This window comes from Muscardinus avellanarius (assembly GCF_963383645.1).
Source record: "Muscardinus avellanarius genome assembly, chromosome: 3".
Lineage (NCBI taxonomy): Eukaryota > Metazoa > Chordata > Mammalia > Rodentia > Gliridae > Muscardinus > Muscardinus avellanarius.
In genome coordinates, this window is record NC_137788.1 from 111,024,358 (window position 1) to 111,043,660 (window position 19,303).

The 19,303-nt window shown below is 52.5% G+C and overlaps 1 protein-coding gene across 1 annotated transcript in view; it reads left to right on the top strand.

The window, feature by feature from the left end:
* Window positions 1-999: 999 nt before the first annotated feature.
* Window positions 1,000-19,303, top strand: part of CFAP45 (cilia and flagella associated protein 45) — a gene marked incomplete at both ends in the record, with an annotated part of 28,862 nt that continues 10,558 nt past the window's right edge. Inside the window, 7 exons of the mRNA XM_080691541.1 lie at window positions 1,000-1,146; window positions 3,699-3,824; window positions 6,453-6,595; window positions 9,403-9,547; window positions 10,248-10,418; window positions 11,203-11,381; window positions 14,203-14,332. Of these exons, the coding sequence (XP_080547667.1) occupies window positions 1,000-1,146; window positions 3,699-3,824; window positions 6,453-6,595; window positions 9,403-9,547; window positions 10,248-10,418; window positions 11,203-11,381; window positions 14,203-14,332 (1,041 nt within the window). The remainder of the gene's footprint in view (window positions 1,147-3,698; window positions 3,825-6,452; window positions 6,596-9,402; window positions 9,548-10,247; window positions 10,419-11,202; window positions 11,382-14,202; window positions 14,333-19,303) is intronic.

Consider the following 19,303-nt stretch of genomic DNA (forward strand, 5'->3'; position numbering starts at 1 on the left):
AAACCTAGTATGTTATGAGGTGGGTGCTTTGGCATACGTGCCTGTAATCCCAGTGGCTTGAAGGCTAAGGCAGGAGGATTGCAAGTTTGAGGTCAGCCTGGGAAACTTACAGAGACCTTGTCTCAAAATAAGAAATAAAAAGCCGGGCATGGGGGCACACGCTTGTAATCCCAGCATTTGAGAGGCTAAGACAGGAGGATCGCGGTTTGTGACCAGCCTCAGCTATTTAGGCCCTTTGCAACTCAGTGAGACCCTGTTTCCAGATAAAGAATAAAAAAATAGGGCTGGGGGTGGAGCTTGGAGGTAGACAGCCCCTGGGTTCCATCCCCAGCACCGCAAAAAGAAAAAAAAAAAAGAAAAAAAAAAAGAAATATAACGGGGCTGGGGTATGGGTCAGTGGTAGAGCACCCCTGGTTCGACCCAGGACTGAAAGATAAGAAGGAAAGATGAAAGAAAGGAAAATGTCATGGAGAGCATCCTGTCGGCTATGCCAGTGGGTACAAATCAGCACCCACGTGGATTTGACAGCCAGTCTTTCTGTATCGGCGTGTCTCAGAGGCCCCTTAGCTTTGGCCGGATTCTTGTGCCCCTAGAACAAGATGGCTTGTGAAGAGTGGAAAGTCAGCTGGGTTGCCGAGAGGAACTTATCAGAGTGGGGTGGCATCTCCGTCTGCCCTGGTCTTAGTTTCCCCAGCGCCCCATGCCTCCTGTCCTGTTTCCCCAGCGCCCCGTGCCTCCTCGGCCGCTGGGAGCCAGGGAGAGGTGCCTCTCCAGCAATGGCTGCCTCCCTCCCAGCTAGCAGGGCCAGACTCTGGCCCCTGCTCAGTTTCTTGGAGCTGTTTATTTGGTCATGCAAAATACTTCCTACAAAAACCTCTAAGCTACTGCCTCTTGGCCAGAGGGAGCCAACTTTCCATTTCTGCTTGTTTCTTTTAATTTTTTTTTTTCTAGCACTTTTACATGATGACCTCCCTAGTTCTTCTTCTTGTTTTTGGCGGAATGTATTATGGTAACCCTGGGGTTAGGCCGTGGCTTTACAGCCAGCAGCTTCCAGAGGAGGCCTTCCCAGACACTGCCTCAGGCTCAAAGCCTCCCTCTGTCCTCCCGGGGACGCCCTCCTGGGGCCGCCTGTCCACTCACTTCCAGGTGCGGGCAGCCGATTTCTTCCTGTGGTGACTGTCCCCTGACCAGGACACCCAGGGGACAGACAGGAAGGAGGGGAGACAGCCTCACCCTGGGGGGACCTACAGCCTGGTGGGCTCTGCACCAAAGGAGCCCATCAGAATCCTCCCACGAGCCGGGCGTGGTGGCTCACGCTTGTAATCCTCGCGCTTGGGAGGCGGAGACAGGAGGATCGCCCTGGTTCGAAGCCAGCCTCGCTGGCTTAAGAGACTCTGTTTCCAAATAAAAAAGTTAAAAATTAGGTCTGGGAGTGTAGCCCGTGGGAGTGTATCCCGGAGGTAGAAGGGCTTCCAGGAACCCCAGTACTACCAAAAAAAAAAAAAAAAAAAAAGAAAAAAAAAAAAAAGAAAAAAAATCCTCCCACGATTGGCACCCTCCACAGCGCGGACCGCGTACGTGGTCACCACGGAGGCCAGGCGCGCGTATTTATTTTTTTTTATTTTTATTTTGCAGTATTGGAGATGTAATCCAGGGGCATTTTACCTTTTAGCTACACCTCCAGCCCTATTTTTTATTCTTTATTTCAAAACAGGGTCTCACTGAGTTGCAGAGGGCCTCACTAAGTAGCTGAGGCTGTCCATGAACTGAGATCCTCCTGTCTCAGCCTCCTGAATGCTGGGATTACAAGTGTGGCCACCACGCCCAGGTCCCACTTATTCTATTTTCAGTGCAAAGAGAAGCCGTTGCTCACCGCTCACCACATAATAACTGTCTGGAGGCTGTTATTAGTCATCCTCGGGGCTGCTGTATTTTTACCTTTTAATAAATCCAAGCTTTTCCGCTCTGCTGTCCTGGGGCCCCCCGGGGGTGCGGAGGGAGATCCTGCAGCGGGAGGGTGACACAGAACGCTGAGTGTTCAGAGGGGAGCCGGCAGAAGAGTAATTGCCCAGTTAAATGTGAAAACCCGATACAGGTGCGGCAGGTGGGGCCTGGGTGTTGATGGCGGGCGGATCAGAGAGCTTTCAACAAAAACACTGTCCAGTGTGGGGAGACCTATAGCGCATGGTCTATTTCTCCGTCTGCTCCGTCTCCTGTCTTGATGGCTGCTGATTCCCAGGCTTGGAGGGACCCAATGTGTCTAGCCCGCTCCCCCAAGGTAGTTCAGCTTACAGAGCTGTGGGGATGAGGTCGGGCTCCTCCAAAGTGGAGCTGTAGATGATGAAGCTTGGAGTCCTTCAGAAGCCCTTGTAGAAATGGCTGTCGGGAGAAAGCCGGGTGTGGGGGTGCACGCTTGTAATCCCAGCATTTGGGAGGCTGAGACATGAGGCTCATGGTTTGCGGCCCGCCTCAGATACTTAGTGAGGCCCTCTGCAACTCAGTGAGACCTTGTTTCAAAAGAAAGAATAAAAAATAGGGCTGAGGGTGTAGCTAAGAGGTCAAATGCCCCTGGGTTTCATCCTCAGACCTCCCCCCCACAGAAGAATAAAAAAATAGGGCTGGGGTGTAGCTTGGAGGTAGAATGCCCCTGGGTTCCACCCCCACTACTGCAGATTAAAAGAAAAGAAAAGAAAAGAAAAGAAAAGAAAAGAAAAGAGTACACTGAGGTTTGGGAGAACACAGACTTTGTGCCAAGGCTGGGATTCAGGGACAAAGGGGGTCTCTGCAGCTGGACCCAAGGCACCACCAGAGTGGGCCAGGCAAGGCCCTGTGCGCCTGCGCCCCCAACATGGCCCACCGTGGATGTGGTGTCCTGGCAGGGTCTTCGCCCCACGCTGGTGCAGGAGCCCCTTCCTTGTCCGGCTTCCTGAATCTCCTGTCCCCAGTATTGTCAGGCAGGGGTGATTTCCTTGGGGCAGCCGAGTCCTTTGCTCAGGAGGGAAGGCGACTGCCTGGTGTTTTCAGTTTCTGTGATCAGAGATGGCTCCCACAGCCCCTCGATGGGGGGATTTGCCCAGGAAGATACTGGGGCTCGAGGGCTGAGTAAAGGAAGAGGCCCCCCCCCCCACCCATGGATGTTGTGAGCTGGTTAACTGGTGCATGGCCGGGGCTGGTAATCGTGCATCATTCACCCCGGGCCTCGGTATCATCCACGTGTCAGGTGGGGGAGAGGTGCTTCTTATACCTGGACATCCTCTGCTCCCCACCGTGACCCTGTAAGATTTGCAAAGCATGAGGGAGGCCGAGGGCCGAGCCCTTTGTGACTCAGGCTGAGAAGTCTGGAGGCCAAGAGGATGCTGTTTCTGGGAGACACATGGACCGTCTCACTAGAGGTTGCTTCTGTGGGAAGCAATGAGGGGAAGGGGCCTCTCCTCCTGCCTCCCTGATCCCTCCCCCCTTCCTTCTGTGACCATGACCGTCAGCCTCTGCACTGAAGGAACGCTCCTTCCCGCAGAGCCCTGCCCACCCCCGAGGGCTCCCCCATGGGAGCTGTAGCCTGCCTACTGCTCTCTGTCCCCTGCGCCTTGGGGCTTCTGCAGATGCGTCCCCAAGTGCTCACCCCTCTGCCCCAGTGTTTGTGCGCAGGGCCTGGACAAAGCTCAGTACCGATGACCCCAACCCTCTGCCTTTTCCTGCAGCCACTCAGTACAGCCGGCATCCTGAGCCCCTCTTCTACGGCTTCCAACAGGTCCCGGAATAGGACTCGCTATCGGACCAAAGCCTTGAACTCGGAGGTGGATGAGAGCCTCTTTGGAGCTGCCAAGGTAACCCCCAGCAAGCCCCCGCAGGTGGCTGCCTCTCGGAGGCTGTGGGCCAGACCAGTGTTGCTCAGGACAAGGCCTGACCTGGTCCAGTTTTGTGGGTAACTCTGGAGTGCTGAGACCTGGTGCTGCAAGGATCTGCCCTTGTAAGCGGGTACCTGGCTTCTCAGAGCCTTTAGTCGGGTTAGGCTGGGGGCATAGCTTAGTGTCAGATCCCCCACCAGCCTACACCCGTTCCTAGAGGCTCTGAGGAAGCGAGGTACCCCTAGGTGAGCAGAGACAGAGCAGGCAGCTAGCATGCATGAAGGCTTGAGCTCAGTTACCAGCTGTCTTAGCCAGGCACAGAGGTGCACGCCTGTAATCCCAGTACTTGGGAGGTTGAGAGAAGGTTGGAGTCTAGTCTGGGCAACTTAGTGAGATCCACATCAGGTTAGCGAGACCCTGTTTCAAAATTAAAAAGAAAAAGGGCAGGATGTGGTGGTGCATGCCAGGCATCCCAAAAGGTGGGAGGCTGAGGCAGGAGGATTGCAGGTTCAAGGCCAGGCTCAGAAACTTAGCGGGACCATCAGCAACTTAGCAAGATCCTGTCTCAAAATAATAATAAAAGCCAGGTGTGGTGGCACACGCTTGTCATCCCAGTACTTGGGAGGCTGAGACAGGAGGATGACACAGGTTCGAAGCCAGCCTCAGCTACTTAGTGAGGCTCTCAGCAACTTAGACCCTGTTTTCAAATAAAATATAAACTAGGTTGGGGGTGTACACACACACACACACACACACACACACACACACACACACACACACAGAGGAGCTGTTGGAAAAATGCCTGCTCACTGTTTCTTTGCCTGACGGATGGGTGAGAGCCCAGGAAGTCTCTCAGCCGGCAGCAGGGGGCAGAAGCGGCCTGCGGCAGGACAGGATGAATGCCTGAAGTTGAGTTGGGCACCAGGGGGCAACACTTGGGAGACCTGGAGCAGGTGCCGCTCTCGGGTAGGCGAGGCCACGCCCCTGCCTCCTGTCTACCCCTGGCTAAGACAGCGATGGCACCCACAGACCCCGAAATGAGCGATTGCACTATCTTGTTATCTAACTCCATCACAATCGGAAATTAAAAACAAACAACCAACCAAACAAAAAAACCCCACATCTAATCTGCATTCATTTTGCTGGATTCTAGCTTATTGATTTTACCATATTAGATTTTTTTTTTTTTTTTGGCAGTACTGGGGATGGAACCCGGGGGCATTCTACCTCTGGGCTACACCCCCAGCCCTATTTTTTATTCTTTATTTTGAAACAGGGTCTCACTGAGTTGCAGAGGGCCTCACTAAGTAGCTAAGGCTGCCTGCGAACAGTGATCCTCCTGTCTCAGCCTCCCAAAGGCTGGGATTACAAGTGTGTCCCACCAGGCCCAGCTTCACCAAATTATATTTTAAGGAAAGGTCTATACCAGACCACTCAAAGCACATTGATCATTGGAAATGACCTAGCCATGATATTACCTAATACCACCTATGATATTAGGTATTATTATTATTACTATTTGTGGTACTAGGATAGAACCCAGGGGTGTTCTGCCTCTGAGCTACACCCCCAGCCCTATTTTTTATTCTTTATTTTGAAACAGGGTCTCACTGAGTTGCAGAGGGCCTCACTAAGTAGCTGAGTCTGTCCTCAAACAACGATCCTCCTGTCTCAGCCTCCCGAATGCTGGGATTACAAGTGTGTGCCACCACGCCTGCCTAGGTAGTATTAGTACGTAACAGACTCTATTGTTTCAAACTCACAATGTGATGAAAGAGAGAGACCTTCTTTGAGAAGTGAGAAATTTTATGGAAAGAGGAGAACCTAGAGCCCAGAAATTAATTTTTTTTCTGTGTGTGTGTGTGTGTGTGTTTGTGTGTGTGTGTGTGTGTGTGTGTGTGTGTGTGTGTGTGTATGTATGTATGTATACTGGGGATTGAACTCAGGGGTGCACTACCTCTGAGCTACACCCCCAGTCCTAAGTTGCTGAGGCTGGGCTTGCACCTCTGATCCTCCCATCTCAGCCTCCCAAATCCTGGAAATATAGGCACCTGATGATTTATTTATTTATTTATTTATTTTGGTGATACTGGGAGTGGAACCCAGGGGCTTTCTACCTCCGGGCTATACTGCTAGACCTATTTTCTATTTTCTATTTTATTTGGAAACAGGGTCTCACTAAGTTGCTGAGAGCCTCACTAGGTAGCTGAGGCTGGCTTCGAACCCGCGCAATCCTCCTGTCTCAGCCTCACAAGCGCGGGGATTACAAGTGTGCGCCACCACGCTGGGCTAAGGCACCTGATGATTTTAAAGGAGGGGTAGACACATGCTAGCAACCCCCTCCTCCTTTCCCCACACCACCATCACCAGCATCTTTCTGGAGGAACCCGCCCAAGAACAAGAGGTGCGTTCTCAGAAGAGCAGGCCAGTGAGGCCGGGCCCTCACCGGCCGGGTCGAGGTGAAGCGCTCCGCTCTGCTTTCCCAGTGCCCGGTTCCTCCCGCAGGTCCAGCCAGCCTCCCTGCCACTGCGCGGGGTGGAAACCCAGGAGCGGGAAGGCTCCCCTTGCGATTGGGACCGGCTCCTAAGCTGTCCTTTCTGACCTCAGACGCTGGACCAGGGCCAGAGCGACAGCCCCATCGTGCTGCTCCGAGACCGGCACACCATCCAGAAGACGCTCGGTGCCCTGGGCCTGGACCACAAGCCGGAGACCATCCAGATCATCACCCGGGACATGGTCCGAAAACTCATGTGAGTCTGAGGGCGCCGGCCCAGGGTTCCCCATCTCTGCCTCTGCTACCTGCCCAGTTCCCACGTGTGTGTGTGTGTGTGTGTGTGTGTGTGTGTGTGTGTGTGTGTGTTGGGGGGATTGAACCCAGGGGAATTCTACCTCTAAGCTACACCCCCAGTCCAAATTTTATTCTGCATATTCCCTCCCTCCCTCCTTCCTTCCTTCCTTTCTTTCTTTCTTTCTTTCTTTCTTTCTTTCTTTCTTTCTTTCTTCCTTCCTTTCTCAGTACTAGGGATGGAACCCAGGGACATTCTACCTCTGAGTTATACCCCTATCCCAATTTTTTTTTTTTTTTTGTACTGGGGATGGAACCCAGGGGCATTCCACCTCCAAGCTCTACCCTCAGCCCTATTTTATTTTGAAACAGCGTCTCACTGAGTTGCAAAGGGCCTCACTAAGTAGCTGAGGCTGTCTGCGAACCACGATCCTCCCGTCTCAGCCTCCCAAATGCTGGGGTTACAAGCGTGCTCCGCCATGCCCGGCTCCCCACTTCTCTCCTATTAGTGCCCCCTTTTGTCTCGGGGTACTTTCCCGTGTCTTGGCCTCCCTTGCTAATGCCCTGGTGGCATCTGTTATCGCTGGTGTCCATCTTCTCTTCCTTCTGGTTGGCCATGGATGAGGGGGCTGGTGGAGGGGAGGTGCTTGGTGGGTCCCCATGAGTGCAGAGTGGGTGAAGTGGACTGATGGATGAGTCAGTGCCTTTGGGCGCTGTCAGACTCAGATGCTAAGGAAACTGACCAGATGCCTAATCAGCCCCTGCTCCTGCCCGGGCTGCCAGGGGGCCCCTAAGCCGAGTCCAGCTGGGTGGCCTAGAGCGTCACCCTCTGTAGCTCTGCTCCGGCTCCCTCCACCTGCTGAAAGCTTGAATCCTCAGAAAACACAGCCTGTGGCTTGGGCTGGGGAGGTCCCTGCGGGTACGCGGGCTGGAGCAGGACTGGACTGCCAACCCCTAAGGGAGCTCCGCCTGGCCAGCCCAGTGCCAGGGCCAGCCGGGCCGCGCCCGGGATTTCTCAGGTCAGATCAGTCCAGTGATGATCACGTTTTTGGAACTGCTGTCTCACACTCAGAACGCTCGGGCCACTCCAGGGCCCAGGCTGCCGAGGGCTGGACACTCGGCGAGCCACGAGGTCCTGGCTGAGCCCCAGGGCCACTCAGTCGGGCCGTCTGCCTCGCGCACAGCCCCAGCGCGAGTTTTATGAGATGAGGCTTCACTTCCTGCCTCACGCCGCCTGCGTACGTCGTAACCTACGTGTTAAACGCCTCGCCCAGAAGCGGCTTAATTCTCAGCCCACTCCTCCCTCCCCTGGCTTTAAAGTATGTCGTCTGTTTGTAATCATTATAATTACCTATAGATTTGTCGAATGCGTTGGGCAGCTACCGGGAGAGGTCTATAGACAGGTCTCCGGTGGTGCTTGATCAGAGATTTTAATTAATATTTAGGGTTCAAAGCTTCTCTGGGCTGGATGGACAGGGAGGTTTAGATGTCTCACTCAACAGCTGCTTCGACTGTGGCTGCTGTCCCTGCCTCTTTTTATGTTACCAGGAGTAATCTATTTTTTTTTTTTCTGTTGTTTTGGTGGTACTGTGGATGGAACTCAGGGTCTTTCTACCTCCGGACTACACTCTCAGACCTATTTTATATTTTATTTGGAAACAGGGTCTCACTAAATTGCTGAGAGCCTCACTAAGTAGCTGAGGCTGGCTTCGAACCTGCGCGATCCTCCTGTCTCAGCCTCCCAAGCGCGGGGATTACAAGCTGCGCCACCACGCCTGGCTGTAGTAATCTATTTTTAAAGTTCGGTTCAATGGCTGTGCGTTAAGTGTTCGAGCTCTGGGCCAGAGATGAGCTTAAGGCATTGTCCCCATCCTGCCAGAGTCCAGAAGGCGAGCGGACCCTGTGCGTTGGCCACGGCACAGGCAATCAGCGCACAGTGTGGCGGGAACTCAGAGGAGGAGGCCATCAGTGGGGCCTAGAGGCAGGCCACCCTGAACCAGGAGAGGCTCTCGAGCATCTGCACCGAGAAGGGAGCATAGGAGCCAGAATGTAGAGAAAGGCTTCAAATGTCCCTTTTAATCTGCAGTCACAGCCAGGCTGGTGGCGCCCGCTTGTAATGCCAGCATTTGGGAGGCTGAGACAGGAGGATCGCGGTTCACAGACAGCCTCAGCTACCTAGTGAGGCCCTTTGCAACTCAGTGAGACCCTGTTTCAAAATAGAGAATAAAAAATTGGGCTGCAGGTATAGCTTGGAGGTAGAATGCCCCTGGGCTCCATCTCCAGCAACACACGCGCACACACACACACACACACACACACACACACACACACACACACACACACATGAATAAAATAAAAATAAATAAATAAAAATATAAGAAGAACAGGGTGTAGCTTGGAGGTAGAATGCCCTAGGTTCAAGTCCCAGGACCATGGGGAGAAAAAGTCTGCAGGGCTACTCGATTCTTACCTGGAACCCTTTTCCCCGAGACCTATGTAGTCTCTGTCTGTCTGTCTGTCTCTCTCCTTTGTAGTGCTGGGGATTGAATGTAGGGGTGAGCTACACACTCAGCCCTTTTTGTTATTTCTAAACAGGGTCTCCTAGGCTGATGAGTCTTACCACTTGCTGAGGCTGTCCTGGAACCTGCAGTCCTCCTGTCTCAGCCTCCCAAGTGCTGGGAGGACAGCGTGCCAGGCCGGAGGGTGGGCGGGGAGCGGGGCGGAGGAGGGCCAGGCTTGGAGCAAGCGCCCTGACTCTTCTTTTGGTGCTAGTGTTCCCACAGAGGACCCCTCGGGGGAATCCCTGATCATCGGCCCCGAGGAGTTCCAGCGGATCAAGTGGGCATCCCACGTCCTGACCAAGGAGGAGCAGGAGGCCAGGGAGCAGGCCTTCAAGAAGGAGAAGGAAGCCGTTGTGGTTAGCTAACTTTCCACAGGCTTGGCCTCTGCAGATGGGTGGTGGATAGAAATGTTCTGGGGAAAGCCAGGCGTGGTGGCGCGCGCTTGTACATTCAGGAGGCTGAGAAAGGAGGATCGTGGTTCACGGACAGCTTCAGCTACTTCTGAGGCCCTCTGCAACTCAGTGAGACCCTGTTTGAAAACAGAGAATAATAGCCAGGCGTGGTGGCGCACGCTTGTAATCCCAGCATTTGGGAGGCTGAGACCTGGAGGATCACAGTTCGCGGACAGCCTCAGCTACTTAGTGAGGCCCTCTGCAACTCACTGAGACCCGGTTTCAAAATAAATAATAAAAAATAGGGCTGGGGGTGTAGCTCGGAGGTCAAATGCCCCTGGGTTCCATCCCCAGACCCGCAAAAAAAGAAGAAAAGAAAACAGAGAATAAAAAAATCGGCTGCGGGTGTAGCTCGGAGGTAGAATGCCCCTGGGCTCCATCCCTAGTACCGCAAAAAGAGAAATACTCAGGGAGAAGTGCCCACAGCAGACAGAAGAGAATGCCCAAGATGTGGCGCAGCCTGGGCTAAGGGAGGGTCACAGGTGACGCCAGTCGAGAAGCCTCTGGGTTTCCAGTCAGCCTGGGTCACCTGGAATAGCCGGGCAAGAGCCCATGCCGCAGGGCAAGGGAGGGACCCCGGCCAATCCAGAGGCACCTCCCTTAGGATGCAGTGACCACACGCAAGAAGATTATGAAGCAAAAGGAGATGGTGTGGAAGAGCAACAGGAAACTGGGGGAGCTGGAGGAGGAGGCCAAGGAGCGCGCCCAGAACCTGCTGCAGAGAGCCAGCAAGCTGCGCATGGAGCAAGAGGAGGAGCTCAAGGACATGAACAAGGTGGCCAGGAACCCTCTTTTTTTTTTTTTTTTTTTTTTTTGGTCCTGGGGATGGAACCCAGGGGCATTCTACCTCCGAGCTACACCCCCAGCCCTATATTTTATTTTATATTTTAAAACAAGGTCTCCCTTTGGAGAGATACCCAGGAATGGTACAGCCGGACCCACCACATGGTGCATCCATTCTCAGTTTTTTGAGGAATCTTTAGAGCAGCTGCACTAATTTGCAGCCTGACCAGTATAGAAGAGCTCCAGTGTCCCCACATCCTCGCCAGCACTTATTGTTTTTGGCTTTTTGATCATTCCATGCATGAGTTTTAGTGGGGGTGGTGATGTGGGGGAGGCTCATCCCTTTCATTATCTGCTCTGACATTATAACATCCCGAATCAAAGTCAATCACTAAGCCAGACATGAGAAGGAGCGCGGGGGCGGGGCTGGGGTGGGAATGGGGAAGGGCTAACTGGGTGACGTGTGCATGTAGGCCTTTCCCATCTTGTACTCCATTAAGATGTACGACTAAAATGCACCAATAAAAAAACTTAACATCTTGAAAGATTCCTGGTACCTAGTAGAAACCCAGTAAATGTTGGAAGTGAACTCTGTCAAGGGGAAAGGCACGTCATGGTGTTTCTCCTTCTCCAGACCTGGGAGTGGCCAAGCACGTCTCCAGCACCCCCAGAGGCATCGTTCCGCTCCCGTGTCTCCCCTTTAAACTTCCCCCTGGTGCACGACTCCCTCTCTTTATGGCTAAGGCCAGTGCAATGGTTTGGTCTCTGCTCCCCAGATCATCCTCAACGCCAAGTGTCATGCCATCCGGGATGCCCAGATCCTGGAGAAGCAGCAGATACAGAAGGAGCTGGAGGCGGAGGAGAAGCGGCTGGACCAGATGATGGAGGTGGAGCGGCAGAAGTCCATGCAGAGGCAGGAGGAACGGGACCGGAGGCGGAGGGAGGAAAGAATACGGTAAAGACGCCTTCTCTGCCATTCCCGGTGGTCTTGAGTCTTCCATCGCCGGGCAGAGGGGAGAGAGGAGACCTGGTGGCTGTCACCGTCTCTGCCCCTGAGGAGCCATGCACAGGGCATCCTAGAATCGATACCTTACTTCCAGATACCTGGTCCCAGCTCAGACATGTCTCTTACCACTTCCTGTCATCGCCCAATGTGAACTTGTCACGAGTTCATAACTGTTTATCCCCTCTCTCTCTTTGGGAAAAAATGGGTATTGACCTCAGGGGCATTCTATCACTGAGTTAAATCCCCAGCCCTTTTTTATTTTTTAATTTTGGAACAGGGTCTCGCTAAGTTGCCAAGGCTTTCCTTGAACCTGGGATCCTCTGGTCCCTGCCTCCCAAGTACTGGGGATCACAGGCATGCGCCACCACTACGTGGCTTTGCTAGTCACTCTGTGTGTGTGTGTGTGTGTGTGTGTGTGTGTGTGTGTGTGTGTGTGTGTGGTACCGGGGATGGAACCTAGGGGTATTCTACCTCCGAGCTACACCCCCAGCACTATTTTTTATTCCTTAGGGTCTCACTGAATTGCAAAGGGCCTCAGTAGTAGCTGAGGCTGGTCATGAACCACGATCCTCCTGTCTCAGGCTCCCAAGCACTGGGATTCCAAGAGTATGCCACCACGCCCGGCTGGAAAATGCCTTTTCTTTCTTTAGTATGTGGCTTTGCATTTACCATGGAGATGCCTCCCCACGTCCCCCGCAGGCTCCAGGGCTCCTCCTCTGTACCCAGTCATTCTGCTTTGACGCTCCTGTGTCCTGGCCTTCATCAAGCCGTGAGCTCATCATCAACAGAGGCCCTGCCATTCATTTCTGGAACGCCTGGCTCCATGCCCCGGGCAGCCTGGAGTCAGTGTTTAATTCATGTGAAGACAAATACATCCATTGTCTCTAATTTTGTACAAAAGGATTAAATCCTAGAGCAGGGAAATTATAGGATCGCAGTACCCTAGTGTTGGAAGACCAGTCACACGATGCATGAATTACCTCTGTGAGCAGTCCTCATCCGACACGGAATGGCAGTGCTGTGTCCCCGGCTGGGTTCTGCTTCTTGGAAATGTTTATCTCTGTGGGCCTAGTAGGTACCCAGAAGACCACAGTAGGTGTAAAAGTTTATTTAGCGGCTCAGCGGCTGGCTCTGTGCCTTCTGGGTAAACAGGTCCAATGAAAGAAAAGATCTCTGCCTGAATTGCCAGCTCTGATGATTTGGCCTGGTCCTCATACTGAGCCCAGACCAGCTGCCAAATAACTTCTGCCCATGACTTCTGCTTATTTTGTCTGAATTCTGGAACTCTTCCAGCACGCCACTGAGGGCAAATCTCGTATTGCTTCTCTTTGACTCTTTTTTTGGGGAATTGAACCCAGTTCTACTTCTGAGCTTCACCCCCAGCCCTATTTGTTTTCTTGTTTGAAACAGGGTCCCACTGAGTTGCTGAGGGTTTTGCTAAATTGCCAAGGCTGGCCGCGAACCTGCGATCCTCCAGTCTCAGTCTCCTGAGTACTGGGATGACAGGCGTGCGCCTCCATGCCCGGCTTCCCTTGACTTTTCTCCTCATCTTGTCTTTGGGGTCTAGAGGCCTCCAAGGTTGTGGATGTCCCGGCATCACACAGGGGTCACAGCGTGCAGGTGTGGTCTCCTGCTTGCCACTGCTGAGCTAGGGGTTCACCGAGTGGGGGGACTTCCTCAGGCTCAGCCCTGGCCGCTAGCAACCACAGTCTTAAATATGAGTGAGACTGTAAGAACATTGCCTGCAGAGCCATGGGAAGTGGGGTGGAGAGACAAGATAGATTGAGCCATGGCGGAAAACCTTAGAAGACTTAGGAGCTCCGGGCCTCTTAATTCTGTGCAGTTCTGTGAAGCTGGTGTAGGAAGCTAGCTTCCCATGCTCCGAGAAGACCTGTGAGGAGGCAGGATTCCAGAACCTTGTCACTTAGAGGAGACAGGGCAGAGTGAAGCTGGGCGTGGTGGTGCAAGCCTGCAATCCCAGTACTTGGGAGGCTGAGACAGGAGGATCACGGATTGCGATCCTCTTGCCAGCCTCAGCAACTGGCAAGACTCGGTTTCAAAATTAAAAATAAGTAAGCTGGGTGTTTGTGGCACACGCTTGTAATTCCAGTACTTGGGAGCCTGAGACTGGAGGATCGCAGATTCACGGCCAGCCTTAGCTACTTAGCGAGGCCCTCCGCAACTTAGTGAGACCCTGTTTCCAAATAAAGAATAAAAAATAGGGCTGGGGGTATAGCTCGGGGTAGACTGTCCCTAGGTTCAATTCCCAGTTCCAAAGAAAAAAAGAAAAAAAAAAAGATGCTAGGTCTCAGGAGGGGTGGGTTTAGAACCAGAGCTCAGAAGAGAGGGGCAACCCCCAGGACATGCTGGAGAAGGACTTGGGTCTCGACCCATAAAGCATTTCCATGCTGAAGGGCACCCGTCAAATTGTTCTGTCTCAGCTGAGCGTGGTGGCGCACGCTTGTCATCACAGCATTAGAAGGCTGAGACAGGAGGATCATGGTTCTTGGCCAGCCTCAGCTACCTAGTGAGGCCCTTTGCAATTCAGTGAGACCCTGGTTTAAAAGAAAGAATGAGAAATAGGGCTGGGGGTATAGCTCGGAGGAGGTAGAATGCCCCTGGGTTCCATCCCCAGTACTGCAAATAATAATAATTAAAAAATAATAATAATTATTATTATTCTGTCTTGGGGCTTATTTGGCTGGGGTGGGGAGGTAGAGCTGATGGAAGGGGATGCTGGCTTCTGAGACACTGTGACTCTTCTTCCCAGAGGGAGGCGGCACATCGTGGAACAGATGGAAAAGAACCAGGAGGAGCGGTCACTGCTGGCAGAGCAGCGGGAGCAGGAGAAGGAGCAGCTGCTGGCGTACATGGAGCAGCTCCAGGAGGAGGACCTGCGGGTAACAGAGCAGCCCGGGCCGGGTGGCACCAGCGCCAGCAACCAAGTCTCAGGATGGATGGCGGGGTTTCAGGGCGTGGGCTGCTTTCCTGCCTGGTACATTCTCATTTCATGACCTTGCCACCGCTGGTGTTTTGTGGCCCTGCTCAATGGCGATTTAGCCAAGGCATCGTGCTGGGGGGGGGGGGGGATAGGAACGATTTGGATAGAGTTGTCCAGTGTCACGGCGACTCGGGGCCCCAGGCTGGCCAGATGGATGCCAAGATAGACGCCTGGAGGGATCCATGCTGCGTGCGTTGCACAGCCCGGGGAGGGTGTTTCTTCCTCAGTCACGCAGGGCTACTGTACACCTGTGGCTGGGCAGGAGCAGCCCGTGGCGAGCTCCCCACCGTCACCCCATTCAGAGCACCTAGTGGCCATTGTCACCCATTGCATTGTGAAGCCAGACTTTTTCCTGCTAGCCCAAATACAATTAGCAGGCCTCTCTGTTGCAAACAAAGCAAGCCAAAAGAAAACACGTTACTGATACTGATGACACACTGCCCGCATGAAACAGACTCAAACAACCGGACGGACAGACGTGGTGGCAGCGTGCACCAGTAATCCCAGCCCTTGAAAGGCTGAGACAGGAGGATCCCAGGTTCAAGGCCAGCCAGAGCAATGTGGCAAGAACCTGTTACCAAATAAAAGGGGCTGGGAGTTTAACTTGGGAGTAGAACGCCCTCGGGCTCCATCCTCAGTACCAACAACAAAAACAAAACGCCAAAGCACACTTAGACAATCCTCATCTGTCAGCCTTACCCGTGTGTCGCAATGTCAGAGGACCTCAGCACAGCGAGCGAGTGACGCGGCCGGCATTTAGGGAATTTCTCTTTTACCCTTGATCCTGGCCTCCATCGATACTCTGACCCAAGGGCTCCATGCATGGCCACCATCCCCCAAGAGGCCTCTAGCGCTTCCCTGTTTCCTGAGCCAGGCTCCAGGAAGAGTTGACACGCTCATGTGGACAGACCTCTTTGGAAGAGCTCCCAACTTCATGGATCCATGCATTTTAAAATATATTTTTACTTTTTTTTTTTTTTCTGATGGTACTGGGGTTCCTGGAAGCCCTTCTACCTCCGGGCTATGCTCCCAGATCTATTTTATACTTTTTAAAATCTGGAAACAGGGTCTCTTAAGCCAGAGCGGCTGGCTTCGAACCTGCGCGATCCTCCTGTCTCCGCCTCCCAAGGGTGGGGATTATAAGCGTGTGCCACCACGCCTGGCTATATTTTACTTTTAATGGACTGTGCAGTGCGTGCACATGGTCTGTAATGGTCAGATCAGGGGATTAAACCACCCATAACCTCGGACAGCGATTGTTTCTCTGTGCTGGGAATATTCAAAACCTTCCCTACTAGCTATTTTGAAATATTCACTGAATTGTGGTTGGGCGTAGTTATCCCATTGTGCTATAGAACTTTAGAAGTTATTTCTCCTATCAGCTCAACTCTGGTACAAACCAACCATCCTCTCTGCACCCCTTCCAATTCGTTTATTTATTTATTTTTAACTTTTACTTATTTTTGTGGTACCAGGGACTGAACCCAGGGGTGTTTTACCTCCTAGCCATAACCCCAGTTCGATTTTATTTTTATTTGGAAACGGGATCTCGTTAAGTTTCTGAGGCTGGCCTCAAAACCTACGATCCTCCCGTCTCAACCTCCCAAGTACTGGGATTACAAGCATGCGCCACTTCGCCCACCCAGCTCTCGTTGATTTTCATAATGTGGGTGTTTTGCAGCATCCGGGCCAGGTGCCTTGGGGGATGCCTGCCTTGGGCGCCTGGCCCTTTCTTCTCGGTGCTTTTTAACCCATGGAACATGCATACTTTTACTTTCCTCTCCCCTGATTGAGTTGTCATCTGCAAGTGTATTTGATGGTGGCGGGCCACTGGGGTCCGTAAAGGGTCTCACAGGTGAGGGAGTTCTACTCAGGAAGGTTTTCAGAAGGCGTGCAGTGGTCAAGGCTCACCGGGAGACAGTTGGAAAAGGGGGACATGTATCCTTGGGGGTACAGTCCAAGAAGGGGACCGAGGGGTTGAAGGAGAGGGAGAGACCTGGCTGAGTCCCTTCAGTTCCTGGCTCAGGAGAGAGGGCGTGGAAAGGCGCCAGGAAGGAGCGGTCTGGGGCAGGTGTTCAAGGGAGTGAGACGGGAAGACTGGCAGGGGCTGGTGGGCTCCCTGGGAAGTTCCCGGAGTCTGAGTCAACGCCATTACACAGATTCTGGGGCTTTGTCCTTTCTGTAGACACTCCCTTTCTCTAGGAAGCGTTGTTAGGCAACTTTCGGGCAGAGTCCTGCTCTCCAGCTTTGGAAGCAGCCTTTTCATCTGGGGGTGCGAGGGCAGCGCCCCCACCTTGTTAGCAAGATAGAGGAGAGTTGGCGGAGTTGGTCTGGTTTTTTATTATTATGATTTTTATTTATTTATTTATTTTTTGGTGCTACTGAAGATTGAATACAGTGGCGTTCTCCCTCCAAGCTACACCCCAGCCCTTTTTATTTTTTATTTCAAAACAGGGTCCCACTAAGTTGCCGAGTCTAGTCTCGAACCTGTCATCTTCTCTCTCAGGCTCCCAAGTACCGGGATTAGGGGCGTGGACCGCCACGCCCGACTCGCCTGGGCTGGTTTGAAAGGCTTCAGAGATGAGAAACAGGCAGAGCCCTTCAGTTCCTCGGTAATGAGACAAGCCAACAAAAGCAACAAGCCAGAGAATGAGTAAATAGTAGGCAGAGAAGTGACCCAGTGAACACGTGATCATACTTACGGCCCAGACCCAGGATCAGCTCAGCTCGGGGTGCCGCTGGGACCCAACAGTGTCTGGGGTCCCACCACCGAGCTGGGGTGGTTGGCGGGGCCAGAGTTTGAAGCAAGTGTCTGAACCATCAGAGGAGGCAGGGTCGCTGCCCAAGGTTCCAGTGAGGATGTGGCTGGGCTCGGCAGGTCCGAGCACTGGAGAGTTTGGACTGGCAGACGCAGAGGCTCCTTCCTTAGAAAGAAGCTCGTTGAGAGCCGGGCGTGGCGACGCATACTTGTAATCCCAGCATCCGGAGATGGAGACGGGAGGATCGCCGTTCGCAGGCAGCCTCAGCTACTACTTAGTGAGGCCCTTTGCAACGACTACTCAGTGAGACCCTGTTTCAAAATAAAGAATAAAAAATAGGGCTGGGGGTGTAGCTCGGAGGTAGAATGCCCCTGGGTTCCACCCTCAGTAACACACACACACACACACACACACACACACACACACACACACACACATACACACACAGAAGAAAAGAAAAAAGAAATAAAAGGAGCTCATTGCTCAGGGTCACCCTGGTCTGGTGCCCTCCTCCTCGGGGCTTGGGGACACAGGTGTCTGAGTCTGGTCCTTGCTTAGCAGTGGTTAATTGCGCACTTGCTCTTTTGCTGGGGTGGGGCTAGCTGCATCATGATGGTGGAGAGAGGCCGTGGAGCTTAACACAGATCCCGGGCTCTAGCTGGGACAGAGCAACCCCAGGAAGGCTGAGCCAGCTGTGCTGTCTCCTCCGGTAGGGCGTGGCATCACCCTCGGCACAGAGGGAGGCCAGGAAGGAGAGAGAACTCTGAGCTGGACAGTTGAGCAAGGTTTCCATAGGAGGCTGAAAGTTTAGAGGGAGCAGGTTTAGGTTTCTACATTCTGGCTCCAGGGTTTATTGGCTATGTCCTTGGGCAAGTCATTGCATGCTGGGCCTCAGTTTCCCCATCTGCAACAAGGCCTAGCTTTCAGATATATTTGAGTACTAAAGATAACATCATTTATGCAAAGTGCCCAGGGCATAATAAGTACTCGATTAGGGCAATATTTATTCCCCCCCCCTTTTTTTTTTGCGACACTGGGGATGGAATCCAGGGGCATCTACCTCTGAGCTACACCCAGCCCTAATTTTAATTCTTTTTAATTTTGAATCAAGATCTCACTAAGTTGCACAAGGCCTCACTAAGTAGCTGAGGCTGTCCGAGAACTGAGATCCTCCTGTCTCATCCTCCCAAGGACTGGGATCACAGGTGTGTGCCACCACCAGCTAATATTTATCTTATTTATTTTAATTTTATTTTTGTGATACTAGGAGTTGAACATACAGACACTCTACCACCGTGTTTCACCCCAGCCTCCCCCGATTTTTTTTTTTTTTTGAGACAAGGTCTCTCTAAATTGCTGAGGCTGACGTTGAACTTGGTATCCTCCTGACTCAGCCTCCTAACTTTAGGGTGGGATCAGAGTGGGGTGCACCAGGCAATATTTATTTTTAAATCATTACCACTAAATGGAGATAGAAAATTTGGGTTTGCCAGTTAAATAAAGTAAAAAATAAATTTAAAATAGAATAAAGAGGCGGGCATGATGGTGCACGCTTGTAACCCCAGCATTCGGGAGGCTGAGACAGGAGGATCTCAGTTTGTGGACAGCCCAGCAACTCAGTTCGTGAGGCCCAGCAACTCAGTTCGTGAGGCCCTTTGCAACTCAGTGAGACCCTGTTTCAAAACAAAGAACAAGAAATAGGGCCGGGGGTATAGCTTGGAGGTAGAATGCCTCTGGGTTCCATCCCCAGTACTGAAAAAAAGAGAGTCATCATCACTCAATGGAGATAGAAAGTTTGGGTTTGCCAGTTAAAAAAAAAATAAAGTAAAAATAAATTTAAAATAGGAAAAAAAAGAAAATTTGGGTCTTCAGAGAAGAAGGAACTCGGAGGCAGAATGATGATAGGAGGAGGGTCACAGGCTAGAATTAACCTGCTGCGAGGGGGTCACGAGGTAGAATTTAAGGGCCTTTGCTTCTGCAGAGCAGATGGAAATCAGCAGTGGCTGGGCCGGTCGCAAGGTCAAGTTGGAGTGGGAAGCATTTGGTAGCAGAGTCAGCCGGACCCCTTGAATGCCCGCGGGCTGGGCGTGCGCCGCGAGCCTCCCTGTGCG